The 27,938-nt window shown below is 40.8% G+C and overlaps 1 protein-coding gene across 1 annotated transcript in view; it reads left to right on the top strand.

Moving 5' to 3' along the window:
• The window catches only part of PDE3A (phosphodiesterase 3A), a 270,781-nt gene that overhangs the window by 220,530 nt on the left and 22,313 nt on the right, over window positions 1-27,938 (top strand). Inside the window, exons 3-8 of the mRNA XM_063308497.1 lie at window positions 9,795-10,055; window positions 12,320-12,474; window positions 15,599-15,714; window positions 17,655-17,874; window positions 24,190-24,275; window positions 24,446-24,615. Coding sequence (XP_063164567.1) covers window positions 9,795-10,055; window positions 12,320-12,474; window positions 15,599-15,714; window positions 17,655-17,874; window positions 24,190-24,275; window positions 24,446-24,615 — 1,008 coding nt within the window. The remainder of the gene's footprint in view (window positions 1-9,794; window positions 10,056-12,319; window positions 12,475-15,598; window positions 15,715-17,654; window positions 17,875-24,189; window positions 24,276-24,445; window positions 24,616-27,938) is intronic.

Here is a 27,938-nt window from a genome sequence, read left to right as displayed (position 1 = left end):
AGCAGCATCCATGGTGGGGGACGTCAAGGTGACCATTGCACTAACATTTGAATCCCCACCTCCTTTGGGTGTGCAAGGGGCGGGGCTTCAGTTGTACCACCCTGACCGCCATCTTCCCTTTTTTTGACCTATAGTGAGGACACCATTGTAAACTGTCTAGAGTCTGCATGAATTGGGGGCAGTTGACTGTTATGGGGAAATAAATAAAATAAGAATGAAGTGATCAGTGTAAAGTAATCAAACTTAATTTTTGTCCTGGCCCTTCCTGCTGCTTTATTCTGGCCTGGTCTTTTTCGAAGAAGGCAGCCTCTGGCATATCCTGAAGACCAGGTACAATCCTTGGTCTGAAAAATTGTGTCTTCCCGTTTCAGAGGAAAGGACTGAGGGTATCTGATCATCATCATCACCATGTAAATGTAGCTAGTTATACAGTAGCCAGCTCATGCTGCTGGCCACCATTCATCACTGTTAAACCAGGGTCAAGGAGCAAAAGAGTGTGAATTATGCCCAGAAGCTACTCAGACTAGATGTGCAATGCTACCTTCCCTTGTCTTCAGAAGTACAGGAGACACATTTTTATTACTTTATTTATATCATTTACATAGCTGTCCATCTCATTCAAGTGACTCTGGGTGGCTCACAGGATCAAAAACAGACAACCCCCCCAAACATAACCCCCCCAGTGCCTGATAAACAATTAATTATTAAACACCCATACTAGCAGAGCTGATCACCCTGGCCCAAAAGGCCTGAGGGAATAGCCAGGTCTTCAGTGCCTTGTGAAAGGCTGAAAGGGTTGGGGCCATCCAAATCTCCGTAGCTAACTTACTGCTCCGTTAAACAAATAATGGTTTGGCGTGATGTGCAACCCAACCAGTGGCAAGCTGCAAAACCAAGCCTGTGGAATGCATTGGCTCAAGCTACCATAAATTCAAAGATCGAAGGCAAAACGAAATATATCAGCGAGGAAACATACTGTCATTGATGGAATTGGGCCCATCTTCCTGCTTCCAAATAAGGTTATTCATCAGAAACTAAGTAGTTGTAACATCTTTCTCTTAAAGGCTGCCCAGGTAAGACATCAGAGGCATCAAGGAGTCCTTTCTAACTAGTTAAATGGCAGTCTCATTAAATCAAAGAATTCTGAAGAATTCTGAAACATTTCAATTATAATTATAATTATATCCAATATTTGCCTATTAGTGCAGTACTGAGATTCCATAGTGCTCCAGAAGACCTTTGGAATGCAGAGTTCTCAGAGATTCAATATGATTTTACCTTCCAAAAAAAAAAATTGTTGAAGCCTGCTGTACCTATTGCTCTTCTTCCTGTCCCTCCTCTTCGTCCTCTTCCAAGATAACAAAATCAAAGAGTTGGAAGTTACAGGAAGTCTTGAAACTAAAATATTGATGCCAGTATTTCTTTTCCCCTCCCTCATCCCACAGCTAGAGAGATGGATAATCAACTTGAAAGGTTAGCGTTCTCAGTTTAGACAGTTGAGATTGAAGCATCTTAAAACCATCCATCTAAAAGAGTCATCCCTTTCCAATAAGCAATGCTGTGGGAAGACAAGATCTGGCTGCTGAGAGTTTGGAGCAGTGAGCTTTGGATGGCCTTTTGACAGCTCCTTTATGAGATTAGACAGAAGAAGAATATATCTTTGCCCTGTCTTTTTGCTTCTTAAATGAAGGTGGCACATGAGAACACCTCTACCATTTATGACAGACAGTATGATCTTTTCACAACCTTGGACACCGATCAGAAGACAAATCTCTGAAGAGTTCTGTATGGTGGGACTGGGCATCTTGGCTTTGTATAGCTGCTCAAGAAATGGCAACAGAGCAGTGAAACTCCAGCATTCAGCTTATCAGGATCACATACCCAAGCTGGTGCCTTCCTGACAAGTTGACTACAAACCCAGAATTCCCATCCACCCGGTGCCATATTTTGAAATGAAAACCAGTGACAATTGTTTTGCCAGAAAAATGCATTCTAAGCTTAGCAATAACTGCTGTAGATATCATACGTTCGGGGAGGGGGGGTTCCGCTAGGCTATTCCTGGCTACTCTATGTACTATAGATGTTCAGTGATGCAGCCTAAAATTGCAAGTGCATTTCTCTCAACCACAGCATACTGCTGCCTTGTGTTCTGCCTTAGATGGACTACCAGTCACAGTTTCCATGCAGAAAAACCTAGATTTAATACCTGACAAGTCCAGGAAGACCTGGGGAGCTTCCACTAGCCAACACAAACCAGCTTTCTCAATCCAAGGATACTCCTGATGTGTGGATTTATGTCCTAGAGTTCTCATTTCTGAGAATTCTGGGAACTGAAATCCTTATATCTAAGGGGCAGTAAGGTTGGGAAAGGTGGGTGAATAATGTAGAGTCAGTGGTGGTGCTCTAACTGGTGGTGAACCAGTATCATTTGCTCCAGTGTTATATTGTTTAGTAGGCCCCCTCTGGTGGGGCTGTGCATTTGTGTATGATGGGGCATTGGTGGGTGTTGGTTGGCTGGCAGTGTTTTAATCAAGGTCAATCAAAGCCTTGTTCCATCCTTGCTTAAACATCTGGCTGGTTGCAACATCTGGCTGCTTTCTCCCTTATTGAGAGTATTTTTTAGTTGGTGTTGTATACAGGGTAGCAAGTCATCGTGCAAGAATGAAATGAATTCTACACTGGGGGGTCCTGTCAATCTCTGTGATTCGCCCCCACCCCATCTTTCTGTTCCACTGGAACAGGGTGTGTTGTTTACACAAGTCACCCAGACACCTTAAGAACAAGGGCAAAGAAGAAACATGCAGCTCACTTTCCCCACGAGTAATGGATATTACAAGTACAAGTACTGCTTTATTCACTGAGCTGCAGAGTTTAATTTTTTCCCCCCTATTGCTCTTTGTGGCCTAATGAGTTTTGTGACTTTCATTCCTGCATTCGTTTTGACTGTGAGATTATTCACCAGCTCAAATGAAAGCCAAGCAGATGCATTTACACAACCTGCTAAACTTAGTGAGATTAAGCTTGGGTTTACTGTAGTTTAGTGTGTGGTGCAAACCCAGCCCATTGCCTTAGTTTAAGAGTCCAAGATATTGTGTGAACCCAAAAATGGGTTAATTCAGTAGCCAGGTTAAACAGGTTTAATCCAGGAAAGCTAATAGACGTTGGTAGACCTCTGTTCTGTTTTCAAAGAGTTACAGCAGTGTTTCTCAACCTTAGCAACTTTAAGATGCCTGGACTTCAACTCCCAGAATTCCCTAGACAGCACTGCGGAATTCTGGGAGTTGAAGTCCAGACATCTTAAAATTGCTAAGGTTGAGAAACACTGAATTACAGTATTCTGTTTTACAAACAGGAGGAATCCTGAAGCCCTGTACATAATTTCTTCCAATGTTCCATTGGGTTGGAGAGAATAAAGCTAATTTACTTATTCCTTGAAGTCTTGGAGGAAATTAGCACTGTCTGGAAGGGCAAAAAAATGCAAAACTCCTCTAATGGGCCATTTAATCTAATGGGCAAAATCTCTGGCAATAGCCAGGCAGTGATTCTTTCTTCCTGCAATTTTGAAAAAAGAGTAAAGGAAGTAAAGAAAAATAATAAATGAAAAAGGTGCAAAGAAAGGAAGATAATATATATATGTATATATAACATAAAACATAAAAGCAATAGAAACAATAAAAATATAAACAAAAACAATAAAACAATAAACAATAAATACAATAAACAGCAATAAAAAACAAATCAAAGCAAATAAAAATAAAAATAAAAACAATACAAATGTTGAAAAAAGAGTAAAGAAAAATAAGTGAAAAAGGTGCAAAGAAAGAAACAGAAAAGAAAAAGTTATAAAGAAGCAGCTTCCTTAACAGCAGTTACAAGCACATTTATATTTTAACCTCTCTTTCTAAGGTTACACCTTTTTTATATATATACAGTATGTGTGTGTGTATTTATTAAAGAAATTTTTAAGAGGATAAAAACAGTACAAATTTTGAAAGAAGGGTAAAGAAAGTGAAGAAAAATAGTATGTGGGGGGGAAAAGGTGCAAAGAAAGAAAGAGAAAAGAAAAAAGTTATAAAGAAGTAGAATTCCTGGAGCTGTTTTCAAAATGAGCAGAGCAGATGGGCACTGTAGTCCAAAAAGTCTAGAGGATGCTGTGTTGCCTATCTCTGCCATAAGCTGTTGGCTCTCAAGCCTCTTCCTCTCTCTCCTCATGCATTCCATTAGAACAATTGAAACTGCAATAGAAATGTTTTATTACAATATCATTGTTATTAATTGCAGGAAACTAATCTACTTTTCCATAGAAAAATCTCAAGACAGCACGCAGGCTTGCAAATTTATGCATTCATTCTCTGGGAGCTGGGGAGATGGCACTGGAATGCATGCCCAGTGGGTTAAAATAAGAGTTTAAATATACCCCACTCAACACACACTGCTTTTATGCCTGGCATAAATTTTAAGAATCAACCAGAAGGGGTATTTTGATCAGAAAACATATACGGCGTGTGCTATTGCCATCTAGTGGAGGATTGGCACAATGCAGTGCAGAGCGTTTTCCACTTTTTCAGTTTCCTGGAGTATGCATACATAAACACTGTGTAAAAGACAGCAAGCAAATTTAGTGGCTTCATCTGTCAACTGGGGCATCTTTAGGATTGTGCGTGATAGATAGTGTAAACATTTCTGGAATCCTTAGTAAAATAAGTTCAGGTTTTTCTGGTTTTGTGTTCGGTGATGGCTGAAGTCTCTGCACTAATGCGCTACCTAGTTTTTAAACTAAAACTTTATCCTCAATGAAGGGTTGTCTTCAAATTTTCTTTCAACCAATGAAATTCTCCTGGGCGGAGGGAAGTGTTCTTGCATTATGAGGTAGCCAAGTGGGGGTGTAAATGCCCTGTTTCTCCTGGTTCAATCATCTCTCCAGCAATCTGCAGCCTCCTTGGCTTTTCCCACTTCTGGATGGTAGATCCTGCTTCTTCAAAGTCCATCTTACACTTCCATAGAGTATCACAGGGAAAGCCATTGCCTGCACAATTCTATTCTTTCACGTCCTAACATCTGAATATCTTTTCCAAGGCCTTCATTGCTACTCTACCAGGTCTGTGGCTTGTTTCTTGACTGCTGGGTCCTTTACTGTTGATAGTTGATCCTAAAAGGCAGAAGCTACCCACCACCTCAGTATCTTCATTGTCAATATCTGAAGTCAAATCAGAATGAACTATATTATGGCTTATCTTAATGTGAGCATGAAGCCAGTGTGCAGTTCTGTCTTAAAAGGGATCCTGCTGAGATAGAAAAAGACCATAAAAATTGAGCTACTTAGCTTAGGAAAAATAAGAGCTAGTATGGCAGAGCCAGGATGGAAAATGTGTAGCCCTCAATATACTCAATACAGGGATGTCTAACATGGCAAGTGGCCAGAGATGAAAGGGTTAGTAATGCAAAATCATCAGGACAACCTCAGGCTCCCCTTATTCTTCCTTAAGCCCTTTCATGCAGATAGATCAGGGATGCAAAAAGTGTCCTTGGGGGCCTCATGGAGGCTATTAACATCACTTTTGTGGCCCTCAAAGACCCCTCTTTCCCAGAAGTATGGAGGCAAATGTTAGAAACCTTTTTGCACTTGGGATGTTAAGGAGAAAGCAGGACCAGCCCACTTTTAGCCCATGATCCTTGATGTATAGCACAAAGCCTGGAGCTGTCTTTTATTGCTCATGGAAGTTTTCCACCCCTTATTAGATGAATACGTGGTCACAGCTCCTTAGGACTAATGTGTTCTTTGTGGGTTGTGAAAGGGCTTGACCTGATTCTGCCCGTCTCTGAATCTTGAAATGCATGCATCAAAACTCCTTGTTTACAAATGTATGTTTCAAAATAAAATATTTTGGGAAATGCATAAATTTAAATAGTTGTAGGAATACCCATTTTGTGAGAAAATTTTATTTATTTATTTATTTTTCTATCCCACCATTATTATTTTTATAAATAACTCAAGGCAGTGAACATGCCTAACACTCCTTCCTCCTCTTGTTTTCCCCACAACAACAACCCTGGGAGGTGAGTTGGGCTGAAAGAGAGGGACTGGCCCAAGGTCACCCAGCTGGCTTTCATGCCCAAGGCGGGACTAGAACTCTCAGTCTCCTGGATTCTAGCCCGTTGCCTTGGCCACTAGATGTGCGTATTTCTTTAAAAGCCCACATTCATTTGGAAATAGAATAGACTTATGGAGGAACATAGGCAAAGTAGAGCTGCATAGATTTCAGGGCAGAAATTGGTGAATTACTCTGTCCCTTTTCCAAAATTAAAAAGAATTTGTGTCCTCTTCCTAATTATTTTTTAAAGTAAATCTGATCAGCCCTGGGAGCAGCTGAGAATTTTGTTCAATCTGTGTTTTTATAAGGACTCTTTAAACCAAAGGAAGTTGGGGAATGATGAACAAATCCATCTCATAAAAACAAAAAGAACTGAATGCTTAGCTCTTCAAAATCTGGTTATGAATTCTTGTGTATTCCTCCGTGTTTGTTGGCTCAGTTTAGGATTTCCATCTTTTTAATTTTTTTTCTGGTTGATTCCTTGTCTTTAACAATAACACAGCAGGGAGCTATAACGTCCTTTCCAAGCTGAGAATAGTTTTACCTGATGAGTTTCATTTGGTTCAGTTGTTTGATATGAACTTAGCAAAACCGGATGATTTTCTTCTTGAATGGAGAACAAAAAAAAATCCCTTGGAGGAAGTGAAAAGGACAAATTTCTTCATCTTTACATTCTCCCTCCCTCTGTGCCTCCTCCTTTTGTGGACAACTCCTCTATTTTCCTCACCCTGCTTCATGGTATGTCTTGCAGCAATTCCGTTTCCCTTCCCATTTATTTTCACATCTGTTAGAGAGAATAATTCGCATTTCAAATGACGATAGCTGCCATTGTTTTGTTCTATATTTTTCTCCCCCCACCTTTTTTTTTTCTTTGCTTGACTGTGTCTTTTTATTCACCGATTTCTAACCATCTGGATTTTAAGACTTAAAAGATCTGTAAAAAGGAATAAGGACAGATTTTTCAAATGGGGGAATCACACTGAACTTGATATATTATTTAAAGGTCTTGATAACTGAGACCCCTTATGAATCTGTAATTCCTTCCATATGCTACATGGACTTAAAAGGTAAGATGGTAGGTAGGTAGGTAGGTAGGTAGGTAGGTAGGTAGGTAGGTAGGTAGATAGATAGATAGATAGATAGATAGATAGATGAATCATTCATGATCAATACCTTTAATTGTTTTATCTTTCTTCTCCACCCCGCCCTCTACCAAGTACTGAGGAATAAAGGGGACCGAACAGCTATGTTTCCTGTCACAGAGGAAATTCCAAACTCTTGATGATATCAGGGTTTTTTTTTTAATCATCTCAAAGTGGGACATGTCAGAGACTAAAGATTTTCCATATATATTCATTCATGTTGTCCCAAAATAGCCAAAAACAAAACAGCAGAGACTAAATTATCCCAATGGTTGGAGAAATAGACCAACTTATGAGGCTCTTTTGATTAACTATATTTTCTCCTATATCTGGAGCACTGTAATTTACCTAAAGAATCAAGACACTGAAGATAAAGGCCAGATTTTATCCTACTTCTTACTCATGGATTGCTCTAACTATGGTTGGTTGACTTCTTCCTGGTTATTTCAAAGCCACGTTTCATCCTGCTAGTATGGAGGCCATTATCCAGAGGGCTTGTTTTATCTAGGTATCAATAGGATGCCCTCATGGGGATATTTGATGCAAATGTTGGGTCCCTTGAATGATACTGAGAATATCAGGAAACCTAAGTGAATCAGCTAATAAGAAAGGGCTATGATAGAGATCAAAACAGAGCTAAGGTAGAGAAACAGACCAGTAGGACCCAGAAAAGAAAGAAAATAGAGGAAGGTAGACAACAGAAAGGAGGAGGAGGAGCTGCCAAAAGAGAACAATTGAATGGGAGGAGAGAATCCAAAAGAGGGGATTACTACAACCCAGCACTAGACGTAAAAGGTTCTGAAGCCAGAACTAATAGAAAGCAAAGCTATGGACTCAGAAGAACCCACGAGTCATTGGAGGAGATGATGAGAGAATAAAATGGTATGTAGGAAAGACCTTGGGAGACTGGACCAAGTGACACTGCCAAGGGAACAGTCAGATAAGAGACAGCATAGCCCACAGCTGCATAGTGGACAGGGCAAGAGGCTCAGAAGAGACCCTCCCTAGTTTCTTGGGCTGTAAAGGAGACGGGCAGGGGGAATTGTACTTTCAGACTTGCCAGATTCCGTCAATGTAGCTTGACAATAAAGTAGAATTAGCTTATCTGGTTTACACTGTGAGGCCGACAGAGAACCATTAAGGTTTGGGTCAGTAGCCATCTTGTGGAGAGCCCTCAACTCCAAATATGCTCACTGGCCGCAATATTTTTTTCTCAACATGGCTCTTCTAGGAGAGTACATGGGCTAACTCTGCTGTAGCATGAAGCAATATGCTTATAGCAAAGGCAGGAAGCAGAGGTGGTCATTTAATAGACACATGATTAGTTTCCACACTGGCTCAATTCTTACACCAGTTGCCATGATGACATGAAAACTCATTTGGGGGGAACATTATGAGGTCAGTCAAGTCCACACCCATTATTTTTGTGAAAGGAGCCCAAATTTCTTTAAGAAAACATGTTTAAAAAGTTATGGAATGTATTTTCAGTCCTGGTAAATCCCTTTCGGGGCTGAACTGCAAACTCTAAAAGGACTGGCTGTTTCCACAGAAACTGCCAACATTGACATGTGCTGCTCAAGTTTTTTTGGAAATTAAAGAGGTTAAAGGCATGGGAGAACAGTGGAGAAAGGGGAAATATATTTACTTTTAATTTTAAGTCTTGGCCAGAGAGTTCATGATCTGCTTTGGAAACTATATCAGCTCATGATATATTGTTGGCCTCTTGTTTCTGGCTTTCTGATGTCCTGTAGATTATCTTTGAGGGGTTTGTTCATTTGTTTCTTGTTTTGCTTTGTGATGGGTTGGTAATCTTGATTGCTAGGACATACGGAATGACATTTATTTTTTTATTCAATTTATATAGCTGCCCATGTCACAGACAAGCAACTCTGGGCGGCGTACAACAGGGCTCAAACAGTCCATCAATACATTAAAAGATATAAAAAACTAAACTAAAAGAAAGAATAATGGAGAATAATTTCCAGTGGTTTTCAGTTCAGGTCTGGAATTGCATTTCCCACTTTGAATGTTTTTTTCCTTGAATAGAAGGCAAAATAGGATGCTGGCTGACACTGATGTAGACTACTGTCAAGAAAGCCTGTAGGGCATTATCTTCTCAATGCTTTGTCATCCATTCTCAGGTTCTGGGGACAAAAAGATGGAATGAGCTAAAGCCACTGAAGGGCATACAAATTCATCTACAGAGCATGCATGTTTACATCATGAATATATAAAGCTGCTTTATATGGGAAGTCAAACTAGAAATATTATGATTTTTTTCATTTATGTTTTGTCTTTTCATTTAATGTGCAGACAGCATCCTCAGGCAGATGGTTATCCCCCATTAATGGAATTATAGTAAGCATAGAACAGGAATTATGCTTTTTTTTTTCCTTCTATGCTGCCCTAGGTCAGCAGTGCAATGCCAGTGGGCACCAGGGCACCCCCCTCTCCCCTCCCCCCCGAGAATAAACTTCACACTGCATAGTTCACACTTACGTAGTTATGCATTATTTACTTTCTAATTTAGGGCTAATGTTTCTTTCTCCCCTCTTTCCAGTCTTCGGGCACCAGTATTACAGTAGATATTGCCGTCATGGGAGAAGCGCATGGACTCATTACTGACCTTCTAGCAGATCCTTCTTTACCACCCAACGTCTGCACCTCACTCCGAGCAGTGAGCAACCTGCTTAGTACACAGTTGACCTTCCAAGCTATTCATAGACCGAGGGTCAGTGCATTGGCATCATTCAATGAAAATTACACCTGTTCGGACACAGAGGAATGTTCGGAGAAGGGAGAAAAACTTACTATTCCCAAGGTATGTTGTCGACTCCAGCTTGCCATCATAACTTCTTCTTTTCTCATGGGGTCAATTCTGAGCAAGTAAGGCTGGAAGAGGAAACCTATGGCCTTCCAGACATTGCTGAATCAGTTTTTGGCAGCAGTAAGGGACACTGGGAATTGTAATTCAGTAACAAATAGAGAGCCATCTTTGGTCTAAGGAAAGACAGAAGGCTTTTCTACACCTCCTGCTTGCCACAGTTCAGGGACATTTTTTAACCATTTGTATAGGACATGTTTCACAGTAACACCTTCATCTCATTGCCAGCCCACTGCTGAGGGAGGCTGAAGGCAGCTTGGGTTCTTCTGGCATGAAAGTTATTTTCCTTCATATCCTGACATAAAATATGTCATGTGGACATTTGAGGGCATGTGGAGGAGAATCTTTGAAGGATGCATTCAGCGCTCAGGTTTGCTGTGTGACTCCCCAATTCTGTTTAGTTTGCAAGGCACTGTGGTTTGGCTGCATGGAGGACCTAAACCCCAGCTTCTACAGCTGCTTTATTCACTATATTTTAATGGGAATATCAACCTACACACTGGTTATTTCCAATATACAAGAGAATTCCCTGAACCTTTATACCCATTTCATATAAACCAAAAGCCTTTTGTCAACTTCCAGCTCTTCAGCAACGCTTACCTAGCAGCTCCGTCTGGGCTGCACAACTCCAGACAACCACTAGAGGTCAGCCAAGAGAGATAGAAAGCTAAGTATTTGCTGCCATCTGGTAGCTGATAAGTTGATTGGTCAATAATCCATTGGTGAAAAATTAGAGAAAAAAAATGATTGGACAGCCCCAGAACATACAAGGACTACACCAACACATAGTGATTGGTAGTAGAGGTAGTCCTCAACTTACAACCACAATAGGAACCAGAAAATTCATCATTAAGCGGCACAGTTGTTAAGCAAGGCATCATGTGACCATATCCAATTTTGCAATATTTTTGTGGCAGTCGTTAAGCGAATCATGCAGTTCCCCATTGATTTTGCTTGTTGGAAGCTGGCTGAGAAGATCGCAAATGGCAATTACTTGATCCTGGGAAGCTGCAACTGTTGTAAATCCATGCCAGCTGCCAAGTGCCCAAATTTTGTCATGTGACTGTGGGGACGCTACGATGGTTGTAAGTGTAAGGACTGATCGTAAGTCACTTTTTCAGCGTTGTCATACCTTCCAGCATTCGTTGAACGAATGATCGTAAGTTGAGAACTACCTGTAGTTGCTCCTGTGATTAGGAGTATTGAACAGGAGTGGAATTTTGGCTAGGGAATTCACCAGTCACTTTGATAAATGTTGATGGAATTCATATATCACACTAGCCCATTGGTGTGGCTTGGGACAATGTGTAAACCCAGCCATTGGATTTACCAGTCATGATGTATGAACACATGCTTAGCAGTATATACCCACCAGGTGTCAGCCCCACTAGGTAGACCAGACCAAGAAATCAACTCCACAGGAAGGTTAAAGCTACTTTTATTGAGATTGGCTATAATAATAGAAACTTGGAGATCTGATTGTGCTGGACCTCCTCCCCCTTCTTATACTCCAGTGAATCAGGGAGGTGTCTGTCTGAGCCATTTCCAAATGTCATCTGGATGTTCTGGACTTAAAATATGTTCTCCCTCCCCAAACTCTTCCTTTTTTAAAGAATTTCAAAAGTAAATTGCTATTCACTGAACTGTTGAAAGCCAAACTCAAGCGGGTAACTGTATTTTCCCTGTTCAAATCCTGTTTTAATATTTGTTAGGAATGCTTAGCTACAGCTTCTGTGCTTAGATGTTATGGAAGAACTGCAGGGGAAGGAAATTGCCATCAGAGTAGATGCAGAGATGTTGGAAGAAAAGGAACTCATTGGCAACCTCAGCCCAATAAACTAGGGGGCAAGTTGAAATGTCTATCAGACAGAGGCCCAGTTCAAATAAATGAACCCTGCAGGATAACCATTTCATAATCATTTTATTTGAACAAATATGAATCTGATCCTTAAGAGAACATCAAAAACACAGAAGTATCTGAAACATACTTTTCTCATCTATGGAAGTATAATGAATGATGACAATTTTGGATAAAAGGACCATGCACAAAATCCTTGAACTGGGCTCAAGTAGAGTGTTGTCAAAAATTAATAGTGTTTTGTTTCCCCATCTACAGAGTTATCTGGTGTCCTTTCTAATTACAATGGAAGATTATGGATGAAAAGTAATATAATCATAAGATTTTATTGTCTTATCTGCAGCGCTTCCGGAAGAGCCTGCCACCAGGTCTTCTACGGCGAGTGTCATCCACTTGGACAACAACTACATCTGCCACCGGTTTACCCACCTTGGAGCCCGCTCCAGTAAGAAGGGACCGCAGTGCGAGCATCAAACTTCATGATACTTCATCATCCAGGTAAGAAAATTGTGGATTTTTTCAAAATGGGGAAGGGCTTTGGTGGCAAGTAGCAGCATAGACTTGTTTTAGAAAAATAGAACATATTTGGGGGTGAATTAGAGCATGGTGATTGACTTGGTGCGACCATAAAGATTAAGGTGCTAATTCTCAAAAATGCCCTGCTGGGACTGACAGAGATGGCCAGCAAGACTTGCAAGTTATTGGCAGCTAACACAGTCTGCAAGCAGGCTTGCAAACCTATAAAACACAGTGAAATGACTCAGCTGTTGCTCCCAAAAACTCACTATATTGTAACTAGAAATGCTATCAAATGTCTTGTTCCCTGTGTATTCAGCACAGAAAGAAACAGCTTGAAGGATTATGACCCCACAACATATATAAAAGTTAATGTTGTGCCAAGAAATCCTTGTTCTTTTTTTTTAATCATTATCACTCAACTTGATAAAAAAAGAAATCATTTTCAAATGTTTTTTCCCCCAAGGAAAAGGAAGTTTCTGGGAACTTTTCATGGGTGAGGTATATGCGTGCATTTAATTTAGTAGCAAAGTGACCAAGGATGGTCCTGCCTTTTTAGCATGATCCATCTCTCCAGTGGGCTGAATCCTCCCTTGGCTCCCCACACTTCCATTCAATAAGCAACACACCCCTTGGCCACCTCACAGCAGTAGCATAAACTCAGAATTGCTGCAAAAAGAAATTCTAAAAAAAACTTGAGAATTAGGGGAATGAAGAGAAGGCTCTTTCTCTGGAGTGAAAACGTTCAGGGAATAGTGTCCAGCTTTCAGTACAGTGTTAATAAAAATCCCAAATATCCAGGATAAGAAAGTAAATAAGCAGGAAAATTATGGAAGAGTAAACCATTGGCCACTCTCTGATTAACAGATTTCATTACATTAAAACTCTTCACCAAATAAGCCTGTTATCTTGCTTGTAATTGATCCATCCATCAAATAATTGATCTTTCACAAGTGTTAGGTCGGATTGAAATAGACATCTTTAGGATGCGCTGCAAGGATAAATGTAAGACACTCAGCATGATGTGGAAGGAGAAGATCCCATTCTCAAGCTGTGAAAGGGTGATTTTTTTTTAATTTCCAAAAGAGTCTCAGTGACTAGCCAGAATAATGCATTTTCACATTTTAAGCAGTTATGAAAACAGTCATTATCTTTTTACTGTTTTAAAATTATTATTATTGTATAAAGGAATAAAGATAACATGTAATTCAGATACAAGTGCATTTAAATATATTTGATATAAAAATAGATAATACAAATTTTAAAAAATCAAATACAAACATTAAAATATGGGCAGATGGTCAACAGATCTAAAATATCATATGACTAATATACTCTAGAATACATCATTAGAAGCTTATAACACTATAAGACATGTCATATCCATCAAAATGGATCAAGATGGGACTCTATTAAATTATGGAGGTACTTGTTTGACACAATTTAAGTCATTAAAAAGGAAGGAGAAGGAGAAACTATAGGTGATAAGCAATACATTAAGACAATACTGTAAATTATCTGCTGATTCTGTGTTGTTGTCTTCACATTGTGAGGTAAATCGGACGCTGCATGGAGCTGGAGACAAGGAGTGGAATCGGCAATTATCTGAGAGTCCTTGTGGGTCAAAAGCAGGTTGCTATGGGGTTTTCCAATCTTGACAACTCCCAGATGTGTGGATCACCTTCTAGAATTCTCCAATTAGCATAGCTATCCCTGAGAAATCTGGGAGTTGAAGTTCATGCATCTGTAAGTTACCAATGTTAGAGAACAATCATTTGAACCACCAGGTCTTGAATTTCCCTGCTAGGAAACTTAATCAGTCGGGAAATGTTCTTCTGTACGTAGCCAAGGGCAATAAACTCACTGTGAGGATGTTGTGTCTGTCTGATAGAAAAACATCTCATTCAGCTCTTACATTTAAGAGGTGGAATCATAAAAGCAGAGGATCTCTTCTCCATTTTATTTTTTTTCCCCCTACCATTCACTAGTATGTATTTCATTTGAGGGTTGTTTCAATAAAGAAACTGTAGGAATCCTTATTATTGGCAGGAAATTGTACCCATGCAGTATATCAGAAATAGAGTATCTGAGGGGAGTTAACTTGAAGAGATCCATTTCCCCCCATCTGAAGCTTTTCTGTTAACAAGTACAAAAATGTCGTCTTCCCTCTGTATCATGGTTAGGATCGTGTGTTCTTGCCTTTTCCATTCAGACAAGTGCCAGCCACTAGGTAGACAAGACCAGGAAATCAACTCTACTTCCTCTTTCTTCTTCAACAAATCAGGGCAGCATCTACCTGAGCCACTTTTCAATGTTTCCTCATTTTCCACAGCCAAAAAATTGTTTCAGCCCCCTTTGCCTAGGTAATGGCTCTCGTATATTTCTGTCAAGGTCATCTTCCTTACTCTCTACACAAGTAACTCCAGTGAATAAACTCTTACTTTTCCCTGTCAACCTACTATACAGGTAGTCCTCGACTTATGACCATTCGTTCAGCAACCGTTCAAAGTTATGATGGCACTGAATGAATGGTGGTGTTCGAATGAGTTGGTGGTTCCTTGATTAGGGTATTGTATACTGCTTGATGGTTCATATGGTGTTAATCCTGGTGTTAATCTTTGCTTATCTGGGTGTTGATGGCTGGCAAGAAGGTGCTCTGGTCTTCTTGATTCCTTCTCAGCTTTTTTATTGTCTCTTTTGAATGGTGTGTAAATGTTGTTTACCTCTATGTGCCTGTTGATGGCTGACTTGTCTAAGTGCCAAGCTTTCAGGAATTCCCTAGTGTGTTTGGATTTGGCTTGGTCTAGGATGCTCACAGTTTCCCAGTTATATTTCCCAGATATAACCCTTTCTCTCTCTCTCTCTTTCTGTCTGCACTAACATGCAGCTTTGCCTTTCTCAGATTGGAATGATGGCAAAATTGCCTTTGTATCCAGTTTGCGAGCTTCCTGTAAACATCTGATTGGCTATTGCAAGAAACATGAAGTTGAGCTTAGCTTACAGGTTCCTAGGGATTGTGATCATCACTCTGACCTCTGTTCTTTCTAAGGAAACAACACAAGCATGCCAATAAAAATTGTGCTCCATTTCTCTTTTATTTTCACAGCTCTGATTCATGGAACAATTCTTTTCTGATGACTCTCACCAAAAGCAGATCGTTCTCAGCCTCCTATGCATTGTCTGCTGCCAACCATCTGAATTCCAAGCGGCCAAGCCGACAAGGTGGTTATCTACTGAGTATATCGATTTTCTGAATTCAAGACAGGTGAAACTAGTAAAGAGGTAGTAGAGTGATAATAGATTTCAAGTTAAATCCCAATAGGTTCTCAAATGAAATGACATTTGGGGGCTGTGTGAATATTTCTTGTCCAGCCTTTTTTAACCAGTAGTGATGTGCAACGGGACTACCATTTTTGTTTTCATCACAGATTGTATGTTGAATTGAGCTGGAGGTAGAAGGAATTTGCTCAACTTTAATCAATTTGGTGCCAGGCAAAGTTCTTTCACACTCTTTCCCCCACTTAGAAACAACAAAAGATTGTAAGAGCTTTCCCCTTCTTAGACCTTACAAGACTACAGCATAGATGATGTAGCCATAATTCTGAAATCTAGTTTAGCATTACAGGAACTCATCTAGAGAAGTCTGATACGATGATGGAAGAATGCCTTTTGCATTATCACAACTCCTGAGTTATTGTTAATCTTAACTATAATTTGAGCACACTATAACACATGGAAAAATCCTTAACATCAGTCTGACTGTTGGATGTTCTGCCAATAAGTAGATGATCATCATGATGTTCTCAAACTGCATGAAGACACGTAACTATATTTGATTGCTCACTTTTCAAAATAAAATACCCTGTTGTCAGTGGCAGCTGTGTTCGTAGATCTTCTGAATATATCTCTAGGATGGCCCAGAAGAGTGATCTCAGGACCTGCGATATCCCAGTCAGCCACCACAAATACACTTAAGAACATTATGGAGTTATAATAAATTACTGAAGAGTCAAATAGAAAATGTTCACAGTGTGCCCATTGAAATGTTAATATTTACATTCTTGTGTGAGATTTTTTATACTTAAATTGCTGCAAACTCTCCAACCTTCAGTTAGTTGGTAACTGTAGCCTTTGAGCCGATCAGCATAAAGGGAGACTCCATACTTTGTGGTAGGAGGCATGCAGGGGATCTCAGGTTCAATCTGTGGCATATCCAGGTGAAGGATCTTGGGAAGCAAAGTTCTAAGTTAAAAGGGCTACTTTAAGGCAGTAGACACTGTATGTTGTTCTTGTGTTTATCAGAATCAATCCACTGTACTGAACTTCATTTAAGATTTTGGACCATAACTTAACCCATCGCACTGGTTTTTCAACTTCCCAGCCATCACCATGTTGGCTTTTCTGCCTCAGGGAGGATTAGAATCTGGGTCTCTCTGCTTCTAGTCCATAAGGTTGACCAGTATACCACATTGGTTCTTAGACTGAGAAAGAGAGTGGCTGGTCTAAAATCACCCAGCTGGCTTCTGTGCCCAAGGAAGGACTAGAACCTGGGTCTCCCCACAGCACACCACACCACACTGTCCCTCAGGCACAATATCTACTGACTTAATAGAGTTACTGGGAGTCAGGTGGTATAGAAATTTAATAAATAAAAATGAATAAATTCTGGAACATATCACCAGACCATCTTCAGATACAGTAGTTCCAGGGAGAACTTTCAGGAGATGCTTCAACTAGCCAAGAATCAAGGAATGAGTTCTCCAAAAATAGGAAAATTGAAGACTGCTGATAGGAGCAGAGCAAACTGCCTCATGCCAAGTCACCATGTCATTGATACTGTCTGTGGTCATTGATAATGGTACTTCAGTTTTTTCCTCCATTAGCTAAATATTTTTAACTGGTGATGCTGGTTGTTTCTGCCTATGCTCTACACCAATCCATGGTCTCTAAAGAGTTGTTTAATTATCCCACTTTGGCTTAATTTACTGGTATGGGGTACTTAAAACCATGGGATAGTTAGAGCTACTGATTTCTTTTGTCAGCAGTCCTAGTCATCTAAAGGAGATCTGTTGACATCTGCTCAAGTAGAGGCTTGGCTTCATGAAGAGATGGTATACACTGACTATTTTTAAAGTAATTATTGATGTTCCTCCATTCTACAGGTATCCCCCCAAATATCTCACCTCTTGTTTCTCCAAGCCATTCACCCATCCAGGGTACACCAGCCAATAGTCCTGTCAGCAGAACCCCAGGAGAACCATTTCCAGAGTCAACCGTCCTGGCCACTACACAAGCCATCAAGCCCCACAGGCTCTTAGGTTGCACTCAGAGCGCCCCTAACCTATCAGAGCCTGTGGAAGGCACCTCCGTCATTTGCAGTAGGTAAGATAATACACTGGTATTTGTTGGAACATCTTATATTCTCCTTGGTCATGTACTTCCTTCTTGCTGTCTGAGGTTTCTTCTGTTTCTTCTGACACTGACATCAATGCCTTAGTCAAGTCTTTCCCAACCTCCCCCCTCCCTGCCCCATATGTATTGGAGTTCAGCTAACAAGAATGGCCAATAGCTGGGGAATTCTGAGATTTGAAGTCCCGTGCCCTCTACAGCGTGCAATATTGGGGAAGGCCAGCGGTAACCATATTCCAAGTGTGTAATATGTGTGTCTAGATTAGAAGAAATGAACATCATCATCATCATCCCCCTGCCTTTTTTTATTTATAGCTCAAAGTGGCAAACATACCTAATATTCCTGCCTCCTATGTTCCCTCCGAGGTGGATTGGACTGAAATAGAGTGACTGGCCCAAGGTCACCCAGCCGGCTTTCATGCTCAAGGGAGGCCTACAACTCACAGCCTCCTGGTTTCTAGGCCAGCACTGTAACCACGACATCAAACTACCTCTCCATGAACATGGAAAATTTAATTTGCAGCTTAAGGCGCACATGATGGAACTAATCTATGCCTGAGATCCAAGAATGATTGGTTTTAAAGGTAGTGAAGACAGGTCCATAGCGAATAAAAACTAGCAGTAGAAACCAGCTATTACAGCTATGTTCAGGATGAGAAATGTGTCTTTGAATACTAATTTCTGGGAGAACAGAGATATCCTGCTCTCTCATGGAAGCAGGGAGTGAGTCTGTTCCAGCAGAGCTCAACTTTAATTCTTATCCATCAACAGCTGCCAGCGTTTGTAAAGAATATTGGGCAAGAATGAGGAACTAGCTGACTGATCTCCTGTGAGGCAATCGCTGTGTTTACAGCAGAGGTGTGCCACTTCTCCCGACTGAGAGTCTGGGACCAGCATTTGCCCTTTGAGAGGTGTGTCAGCAGCAAGACCTCCGCTTGGGCCAGATCCAGAATTATTCTTGATTCGATGTTGGTTAAATTGAAAGAAATGTAAATACAAGCTATTACTCCCCAATCACAAATTCTCCCTTTTGTCACTCTAAAAAGTACAACTTGGTAACCACTTCTGGAGGTTCCTGGGCATCCTATCTAATGTTTTAGAGGCTGCATGTAGAAAGTACAAACTCATTTCTTTTATGAGGTGGCACTCTGGTGGCCTCCATTGGCTTCTTAGTTCAGCTTCTTTCTCAGACGTGGGAAAATAAGGGTGTGGCGTGTAATTACCGCAGGATGCTTTTGTAGAATAATCAAGTGATAGTTAAGTTCAGACACTTGGAATTGTTCTTGGCAAATACACAGTTCTTCAAGATAGCTCACATCTTGACTTCATTTCCCCCAAATGACTTTGTGGAAATGGAATTATGTGGAATGGGTTCAGTGAGGTGATCCTTCCAGATCATCATGTCATTCCCCAATGAAATTGATTTAGGACATGTTCTTTATTCCTGAGTTAGGTACAGGTAGTCCCCACTTAATGACCACAATTGAGACCGGAATTTCGGTTGCTAAGCAAAGCGGTCATTAAGCGAATCTGACCCAATTTTTTGACTTTTTTTGCGGTGGTCATTAAGTGTATCACCACAGTCATTAAACAAACCATGTGGTCATTAAGAGAATCGCGTGGTTCCTCAATGATTTTGCTTGCCAGAAGCCAGCCAGGAAGGTCGAAAATGGTGATCATGTGACCACAGGATGCTGTGGTGGTCATAAATGCAAACCAGTTGCCAAGCACCCAAATTGTGATCACGTGACCATGGGGATGCTGTGACAGTCGTAAGTGTGAGCACAGGTTGTATGTCAGTTTTTTCCAGCACCATCATAAGTCTGAACTGTCACAAAACAAATGGTCATTAAGTGAGGACTACCTGTATGCTGAAGGCTGAGGTCCAGGGAAATAAGTTCAATGCACAAACCTATAAAGAAAAGTATGTGGAAAAACTTTGATCAGGCGTTTAGCGTTGTCAGTTTCAGCAGATCCAGGTTCAAAATCTCTGTAAGGACTTCAATGTGAGGTTTTCCAAACAAAGCTGTAGTGCTTCCCCATGAAAATTAAAGTTGGAATTGGAGGAGGGATTTACAGCATGATTTTCACACCAAAGAATCCTAGTTTAGTTCTCAAGTTCAGGGAGGTGGTGGTGAAAAAGGACATTTGCCTAATTAATAAACCAAGTGGTGTAGCAATATTATTTTCCACGAATCCTTTTGTGTGGTGAAAAAGAACCGAATGCTTTAAACCTGAATGCCATTAACATGTCTAATGGCATGTTACCCGGTCCACTCTAGGAACAAATGAATCCCAAATTGCTTCTCCATTCCAATAATGTCATTATGTCATCACCTACTTGAAACATTGGATGGATTAGAAACATGGATTAGAGGAAGAGTAGGTTGATCGGATATGATAGAGGGAGTTCAGAATCTTTGCACACTCTAATCAAGTTACCCCGCATGCTTTCTATTGTCCTAAACAATTTCTATCCAAAAGCTAGATTGTGTTCTGTGCCATCATTTAGAAAACTGCAGTACGATTGTAAGTATTATTTTGGGCTGTCCCCCTGGATCAAGTTCTTGGTCTTCTGTAACCAGTTGTATCCTACGCTTTGATTTCTTGGAACTAAATTAGTTTCAGCATTAGGAAGGAAACAGAGAATCCAGAAACGAATTATTTGATCTCACTTAAGTACATCTGGATTTGAATTCTATCTTCTCAGCTTCTAAGGGGGCATTGAGAGGGTATCTCTCCCATGCAAGTTCCATGAAGGGCAAAATTCACCCTGGTCAATTTTCCTGCTTGTGTAAGTCTGATGGGAAAGTAGGCCAGAGCTGTGACATTTTATAATACGCCGAGCACTTGAGATATAATTAATTTAAATTATGACCTTACAGAAGTCTATTTCCAGGGAACAATTTATATGTGAGAGAGCCAACAAATACTGACATTTGGAATTGGTTCTACATACTGTTTTATTAATCAGAGAATTGCAGTCCCAGCATGCAATCATGTAGCCTCTCTTTTCCATCACACTTTGCAATTCTTAAGGTTTCTAAAACCAAAGCTGACCATCTGCTCCCATTCTTTCAGCTCTCAGAGCCTTCGAAGACCAGGCTGCTGTCATGTGGGCTCAAATCACACTTTTGGCAGCCCAAATTTTCATTTTTAAAAATGCACTTGGCCAAAATAAGGACTTAAATTATCTCAGGCCTCTGCTGAGCCCCTGCCAGCCCCCCAAAATCTGAAACCCCACTCCAGTGCCCCCTTGAGGTTCTCAGAGGCCAATTTCTAAACACCACCACCACCAAAAACCTGTGACTCCTAGTCCCCCAAAGATTATCATCTCTGTTTTAAAGTCACTTTTTCTTCACCTTTACATACATACATACATACATTTATTTTCTATAGCCGCCCATCTCAACAAGTGACTCTGGCAGCTTACAATCATAAAAACCATAAAACAGTTAAAATAATTAAAAACAATTAAAAGTACAAAATAAATATATACTGTTTGGTCTCCAAGTAAACTATGCATAGATGTTAGTATAGCAAAGAAACAGGGTCCTCAACACACTCGGGGCCCCAGGCCCAGACATATAACCAGGTCTTCACAGCCTCACAGAAGGCCAACAGGCTCGGGGACATCCTGATCTCTGAAGGTGTTCTAACAGCCAGGAACCACGCTGAGACAAGGAATAGGTCTCTAGTGTTTTATTACTGCTACATAACAGAGAATCCTAACAAACTGAAGAAGCGTGGGAAAACCCAGACATATAAACCCCAAAGACTAAGGCGGGCCGATCTGTGTCTCTTTGAATGGCCACCTAATTCCTCAGTACTACGCATGCGCTTTACAGCCTGGATGGGAGCCCCCTGCTCGCCATCCTCACTCATGACAGAAGGGAGGATATTCCAGAGGGCAGGTGCTCCAGCAGAGAAGGCAGCCTCCTAGTCCCCGCCCACCGCCATTCCTTGGCTGATGGGACCCGGAGCATGCCCAACCTACCAGACCGAATTGGACAGGTAGAAACAACTGGGAGAAGATGTTCCCTTAGGTAGCCTGGTCCGAAGCCATGCAGGGCTTTAAAGGTGACAACCACACCTTGAATTGCACCGAGAAGCACTCCAGCAACCAATGCAGCTCGTGTAGTAGTGGTGTTACAGGTGTCGAATAGCTGACACCATTTATTACCCATGCAGCCACATTCTGTACTAGTTGAAGCTTCCAAATGCTCTTCAAGGGCAGCCCCATGTAGAGGGCATTGCGGTAATCCAAAGTAATTACATTACTTTCCCCTTAGCCTGTTTCACTCTATGCTCACCAGTTGATGAAGAACACTGGATGATCATCACATGATGACTTTTGTAAGAAAGTAAACAGTCAGGAAATCAGAAGACGCTTAATCCTTGGGAGAAGAGCAATGACCAATCTCGATAAAATAGTTAAGAGCAGAGACATCACACTGACAACAAAGGCCCGCATAGTTAAAGCAATGGTGTGCCCCGTAGTAACATATGGCTGCAAGAGCTGGACCATAAGGAAGGCTGAGAGAAGGAAGATCGAAGCTTTTGAGCTGTGGTGTTGGAGGAAAATTCTGCGAGTGCCTTGGACTGCAAGAAGATCAAACCAGTCCATCCTCCAGGAAATAAAGCCAGACTGCTCACTTGAGGGAATGATATTAAAGGCAAAACTGAAATACTTTGGCCACATCATGAGAAGACAGGACACCCTGGAGAAGATGCTGATGAGAGTGGAGGGCAAAAGGAAGAGGGGCCGACCAAGGGCAAGGTGGATGGATGATATTCTAGAGGTGACGTACTCGTCCCTGGGGGAGCTGGGGGTGTTGACGACTGACAGGAAGCTCTGGCATGGGCTGGTCCATGAAGTCACGAAGAGTCGGAAGCGACTAAAGGAATAAACAACAACAAAACAAGAGCCCTTTGAGGCCAGATCACAGTCTACCTAAATTAGAAATCCTTTCCCATTCTGATCTGCCAGATACAACTCTGGAACCAGTTGAAGACATTATTCCTCACTTTCTATTGATTCCTGCTGAGATAAACTTTGGCGACTATTTACACTTCTGCAAAACTGGGAGATTTCATTTAGCCCTTGAATGTTCAATCTTTGATGAATTTATCAGAGTGAACGATTATAAATTATAGATCACATATGGCCTCTAATCCTTTTTTTTTTTTTTGCAACCTCAGAACCCCCCCAGCTTTGGACACCAACATTTGGCGGCAGAAATTCAGCCCCACGATTTCTACAAGGCACAAAGCAAATAAGCATGTTAAACTTTGCTAGGCTTAAAGAGCAAACCAAAACAAGTCTTAACAGCACCTTAATGATTTTTAAAAATCTTTATTGCATAAAGATATATAGCTAGTTAGTATATATGCTAGTGTAATAAAACAAGTCTTATCCCTTGTCCAATTGACAAGAAATGGTGTTGAATGTTTTCCTGCTGGTGGGTTTCATAATGAAATTGTTCTTTGTGATTCAAGGACTGCTTTCACTTTTAAAACAATTCTGTCTTTCATATTTGCTACTCACTGTTCCTTTCTTTCTCCTTGCCACTCCATCAGCAGCTCTGTGTATTTGTGTGTGGGTGTGTGTACGTACACTATTACCACCACATTTACATCATCTACAACTCTTGGAAGCTAAGTGTTTTTTTTAAAAAGTGTGGCCCCTGACTGCAAAAACGTTTCCACCTCTGTTATATATGAATTACGTGTTGCATACAGGGATTAGAAAAGAATTCCATTTGCTCCGCGTTTTGAAGTAATCTGATTTAATTCAGTCTAAAGAGGCAGATTGGAACAATTATCCTTTGGTTCAAGCATTTTCTCAATTTTGCAATACCATTAGTCTAAAAGCAGCATTCAAAAATGAGTACATTGGGAACAGTTGCACACTAGTGTGTATGTTAGACAGTACTTGTCAACATAGATACAGTAAATGGGTATAAAATCCAGATGTTAGGCAAAGTATGTGTGTGGAAAAAAAAATGTGGTTTTCTACATGAAAAACAATGCAGGCTAATGAGGACATGAGAACAGATTTATGGATTGCTTGGCTGACCAGCCTGTCCCCAGTTGTGGGAAGAGATAAATGCATAGACCCTACTATTCTCATTGAGTGAGCATTAATCAAGCAATCTGTTTGCATATGGGAATCAGGAAAAGAAGAGTCCAGTTACATCAGTTAATGCTTGTAATAGACCACCTTCTATCCATTTGCTGCTTCTCCATCTGTTTGACCCAATTTCTTTCGTTCCATCTGTTCTCCAGCTGCGGCAGACCTTACAGCCAAACAGACTCCAGAGAAGGAACGTTGGATAGGAATGACGGTGCGGCGCATACCTTGACCAGGACAGGTAAGTAGGCATCTACTGCTCCTGAAGATAAAGCGTGGGATTGGGTGGGCTCTGTTTTTTTTTTTTTTAATGGAATTGCTGAGTGATCAGCTTTGGGTGGTTCAAGGGAACCGTTTTCGTTCTCAGCTGGGTTCTCGTAGCAGTAACAGGCAGTTGGGTTTCCATTTTAGATGATCCTGCACAGGCCACTTCCGACTATGAGACCAATAACAGCGATAGCAGTGACACTGTGCAGAATGAGGACGAGACAGACTGTGCCAAGGAGCAAACACAGGCGGGCCCGCTCTGCAGGACGTATGCCCCCGAGACAATCCTCTTGCATCCTTTGCTGCCTGTGGAGGTATCTCATTCACTGTTGAACATAATGGGGCCTTACCAATGTACCTGAGAAACTTAGGAGGGGCTGTAGACATTTTGGAGGAGAGCTGTTTTAACCTGTGGTAGCCAAAAATTAGGAGTCTGGTATGCAAGTTCGACATCCGGATTCACACAAGGACAAAGTAATATCAGAGCATTACAACCTCCCAGGAGAGTCCAATACAGGTCTCAAAGTAGCCATTTTGGAATAAAGGAAACTTGAGAGATTGCTGAAAAGGCTTCAGGCTATTTCTGAAAGCCTCAGCTAACACAACAGGTTTTTAACACAACTGGTACGATACTTGGAATCGGTCTCACATATAACCTGCATCCGCATAACCAACCTGTTTTCCCCTCTGTTCCCCCCAACCTCAGCCCAATTTAAATCCTGTATCAGTTTAGCGACTCCATGCATCTGATAAAGTTTGCTGCAGCTTATATAAGCTTATGCCTTCTAGGAAAGTTGGTTAGCCAGAAAGGGCTGTAGAGTTCCGAAATCATCACTTGCAAAAATTAGGTCCATTGTTTTTTTTGTTTTTTTTTTGTTTGTAAAGCACAATCTGAGGTTTCAACACATGTTCTGTGTTTATCTTATTTGTATACCACATGCTCCCAGTAAATTCCAAAATTCCATTTGCGGAGGTCTGGTTAAAAAACAGCTCATCTGAGCAGGAAAAGGAAAATGTGTTGCTAAACCATAAAAACCTCATTAATTGGTGGTAGAATAAACCATTTCTAAATAATCAAGCGTCCACATTTGTTCTCCTAGCCATCGTGGGAGACAGTACAGAGCTCAACAATCTGTATCAAAAGTTATAAACAAGCTTCCTATGATGGCAGCCTGCAGTCTGGGTTCCTTGAAGCTCTCTTCTGATCTACTCATAAGACCACTCAATTGTCTTCAGGCTTGGGAGAACCAGAGATCATGTTTTGGAGTGAGGAACCTTGGGATGGGAAGGTTGAAATATTTGAGGCAAATACTGAAGATGGGCAAACACTCAGGGGCTTCTGAGTGTTGACTGATGAGTATGAGGACTTGGGGCTAAAAGGAGAAAATGTGGCATCTGAAGTCTTGAACATCAGCATATTTTGATACTCACCTCACCTGTTTTGCTAACAGTGTGTCAGCCTTCCAGGTACACCAGACAGGAAACCCAACTAGATGAGCGAATTCTTCTTTATTGTAAGGCTACATTGACAGAATCTTGTAAGTCTGAAAGTACAAATCTCCCGCCCTCCATATATATCGCTTGAGTGGTCAGGGTGGGTCTTTCCTAAGTTTCTTCTTTAGACCGCTACCCTCTCATGGACTCCTTTTCCATTTATCTGATAGTGCTTAGGCAGCATCTCTTCCCTCTGTCCTCCAAGGTCACAGGGTAAGCACCATCCCATGCCTCGTTTCCTTTTGACAACTATGGTAAAGTCCAGCTTGGCTCCTGATAACTTCATGCATACTTCCTTTTTTATATTCATATATATATAAATTTTATTAAAAGTTTTACAAGGAACGTAAAAACTAACACAAACTAATAAAGAGTAAAAGGAGCAAAGACAGAAAAAAGAAAGAAAAAGTGCAGAAAGAGAGAATGAAATACATTTCTCATTGGCTTATTTATCTTATAAATATATAAGATAATAGTGTAAGATAATAATATAATAGTATGTATATTTATCAGCAAATATACGTACTGTTACAAAAGTAACTCTTGCTCTATGGTTACAAAAAAAGTTCACTTTTTTCTATTATCCAGTTTTTTCCCTAATCATCAAAACCACAAATCATAAGTGCATTTTTTTTCTTTTTCACGCAAAAGGACTAAGGAGTTTCCAGTCAGCCATAAATGTAGATACTGTTTTTTTCTCTAATCAAAGAAGTTAATTTAGCCATATCCCCAAGTCCCATCATCTTCACCAGCCATTCCTCCATTGTGGGGAGGGCCAAACCTTTCCACTTGTGAGCATATAATAGTCTTGCTGCAGTTGTCATAGTAAAGGTAAAGGTAAAGGTTTCCCTTGACATTAAGTCCAGTCGTGTCCAACTCTAGGGGGCGGTGCTCATCTCCGTTTCAAAGCCGAAGAGCCGGCGTTTGTCCGTAGACAGTTCCGTGGTCATGTGGCCGGCATGACGACACGGAACGCTGTTACCTGCCTGCCGAAGCGGTACCCATTAATCTACTCACATTTGCATGTTTTCGAACTGCTAGGTTGGCAGGAGCTGGGACTAGCAACAGGAGCTCACCCCATCAGGCGGATTCGAACCGCTGACCTTCCGATCGGCAAGCTCAGCAGCTCAGCAGTTGTCATATACAGTATAAAAACAAAGTTCCATGGCTTTTTTCTAATTGCCTGTCCATTAGTCCCAAAAGAAAAGTCTCTGGTTTCAGTTCTGCTTTAACCTTTAAAATCTTCTGAATTATTGAATGTATTTGCATCCAATTTTTTTTGTTTTTTGTTTTGGCTTTTTTACATGTCCGGCTTCATGCATACTTCCATCTAGTTTTCTGAGCAGTGGTTGATGAGTAATTTACCCATGTCTTCCTTGCAGATGGATTTTTATTTTTTTATTTATTTATCTATCAAGTTTATATGGCCACCCATCTCACAGAAGGTGACTCTGAGCAGCGTACTATAAAACCAACTGTTAAAACTTAATATTAAAACAATTAAATAATTAACATAGGTAAAAACAAGATTGCACGAGGGTTAATTAAGATGTCATACGTGGTGCAACCAATGCATGGACTCTCTGCTGCCAGGGGATCACCATGCCTGATGGAAAAAAACCACATTTTGAGGGCTTTTCAAAAGGCCATAAGGGTTGGGGCTAACCTCACTTTAGGGGGGATGATGTTCCTGGAGCCTTGGTATTTCCTTGTGGTCTCCCATCCATCTGCTAATGAGGTCTGAGCCTGCTTAGTTTTTTGAGATCAGCCAAAGTACAGGATAAAAATAAGACACATCCCAGTTAGCTATTTAGATTGGCACCGTTGCAGAGATACATAGATAGCCTTTGGGACCGAGCACCTATGAGGATTAATATTTAACTTGTTTTAATTGCTTTATTTACTATTACTGTGTTTTATTGTTTTTTATGCTGTAAACTGCCAGGATATTGTGAGATATTGTGGTCTGGAAGAATTAGAAATAAAGACAAAAAGAAATATTCTAAGCAATATCCATACAGGCCAACCACAGAAATGAAGAAAAATAGTTTGAAAGATGGAAGATTGAGATAATTTAAAACAGTCATGAACAATCGCTCAAGAGTCCCCAGGTGGCCTAAATTAAGCTCATAAATATCCACAT

This window comes from Candoia aspera, chromosome 7, assembly GCF_035149785.1.
Source record: "Candoia aspera isolate rCanAsp1 chromosome 7, rCanAsp1.hap2, whole genome shotgun sequence".
Lineage (NCBI taxonomy): Eukaryota > Metazoa > Chordata > Lepidosauria > Squamata > Boidae > Candoia > Candoia aspera.
This window is presented reverse-complemented; position numbering and strand designations above follow the sequence as displayed.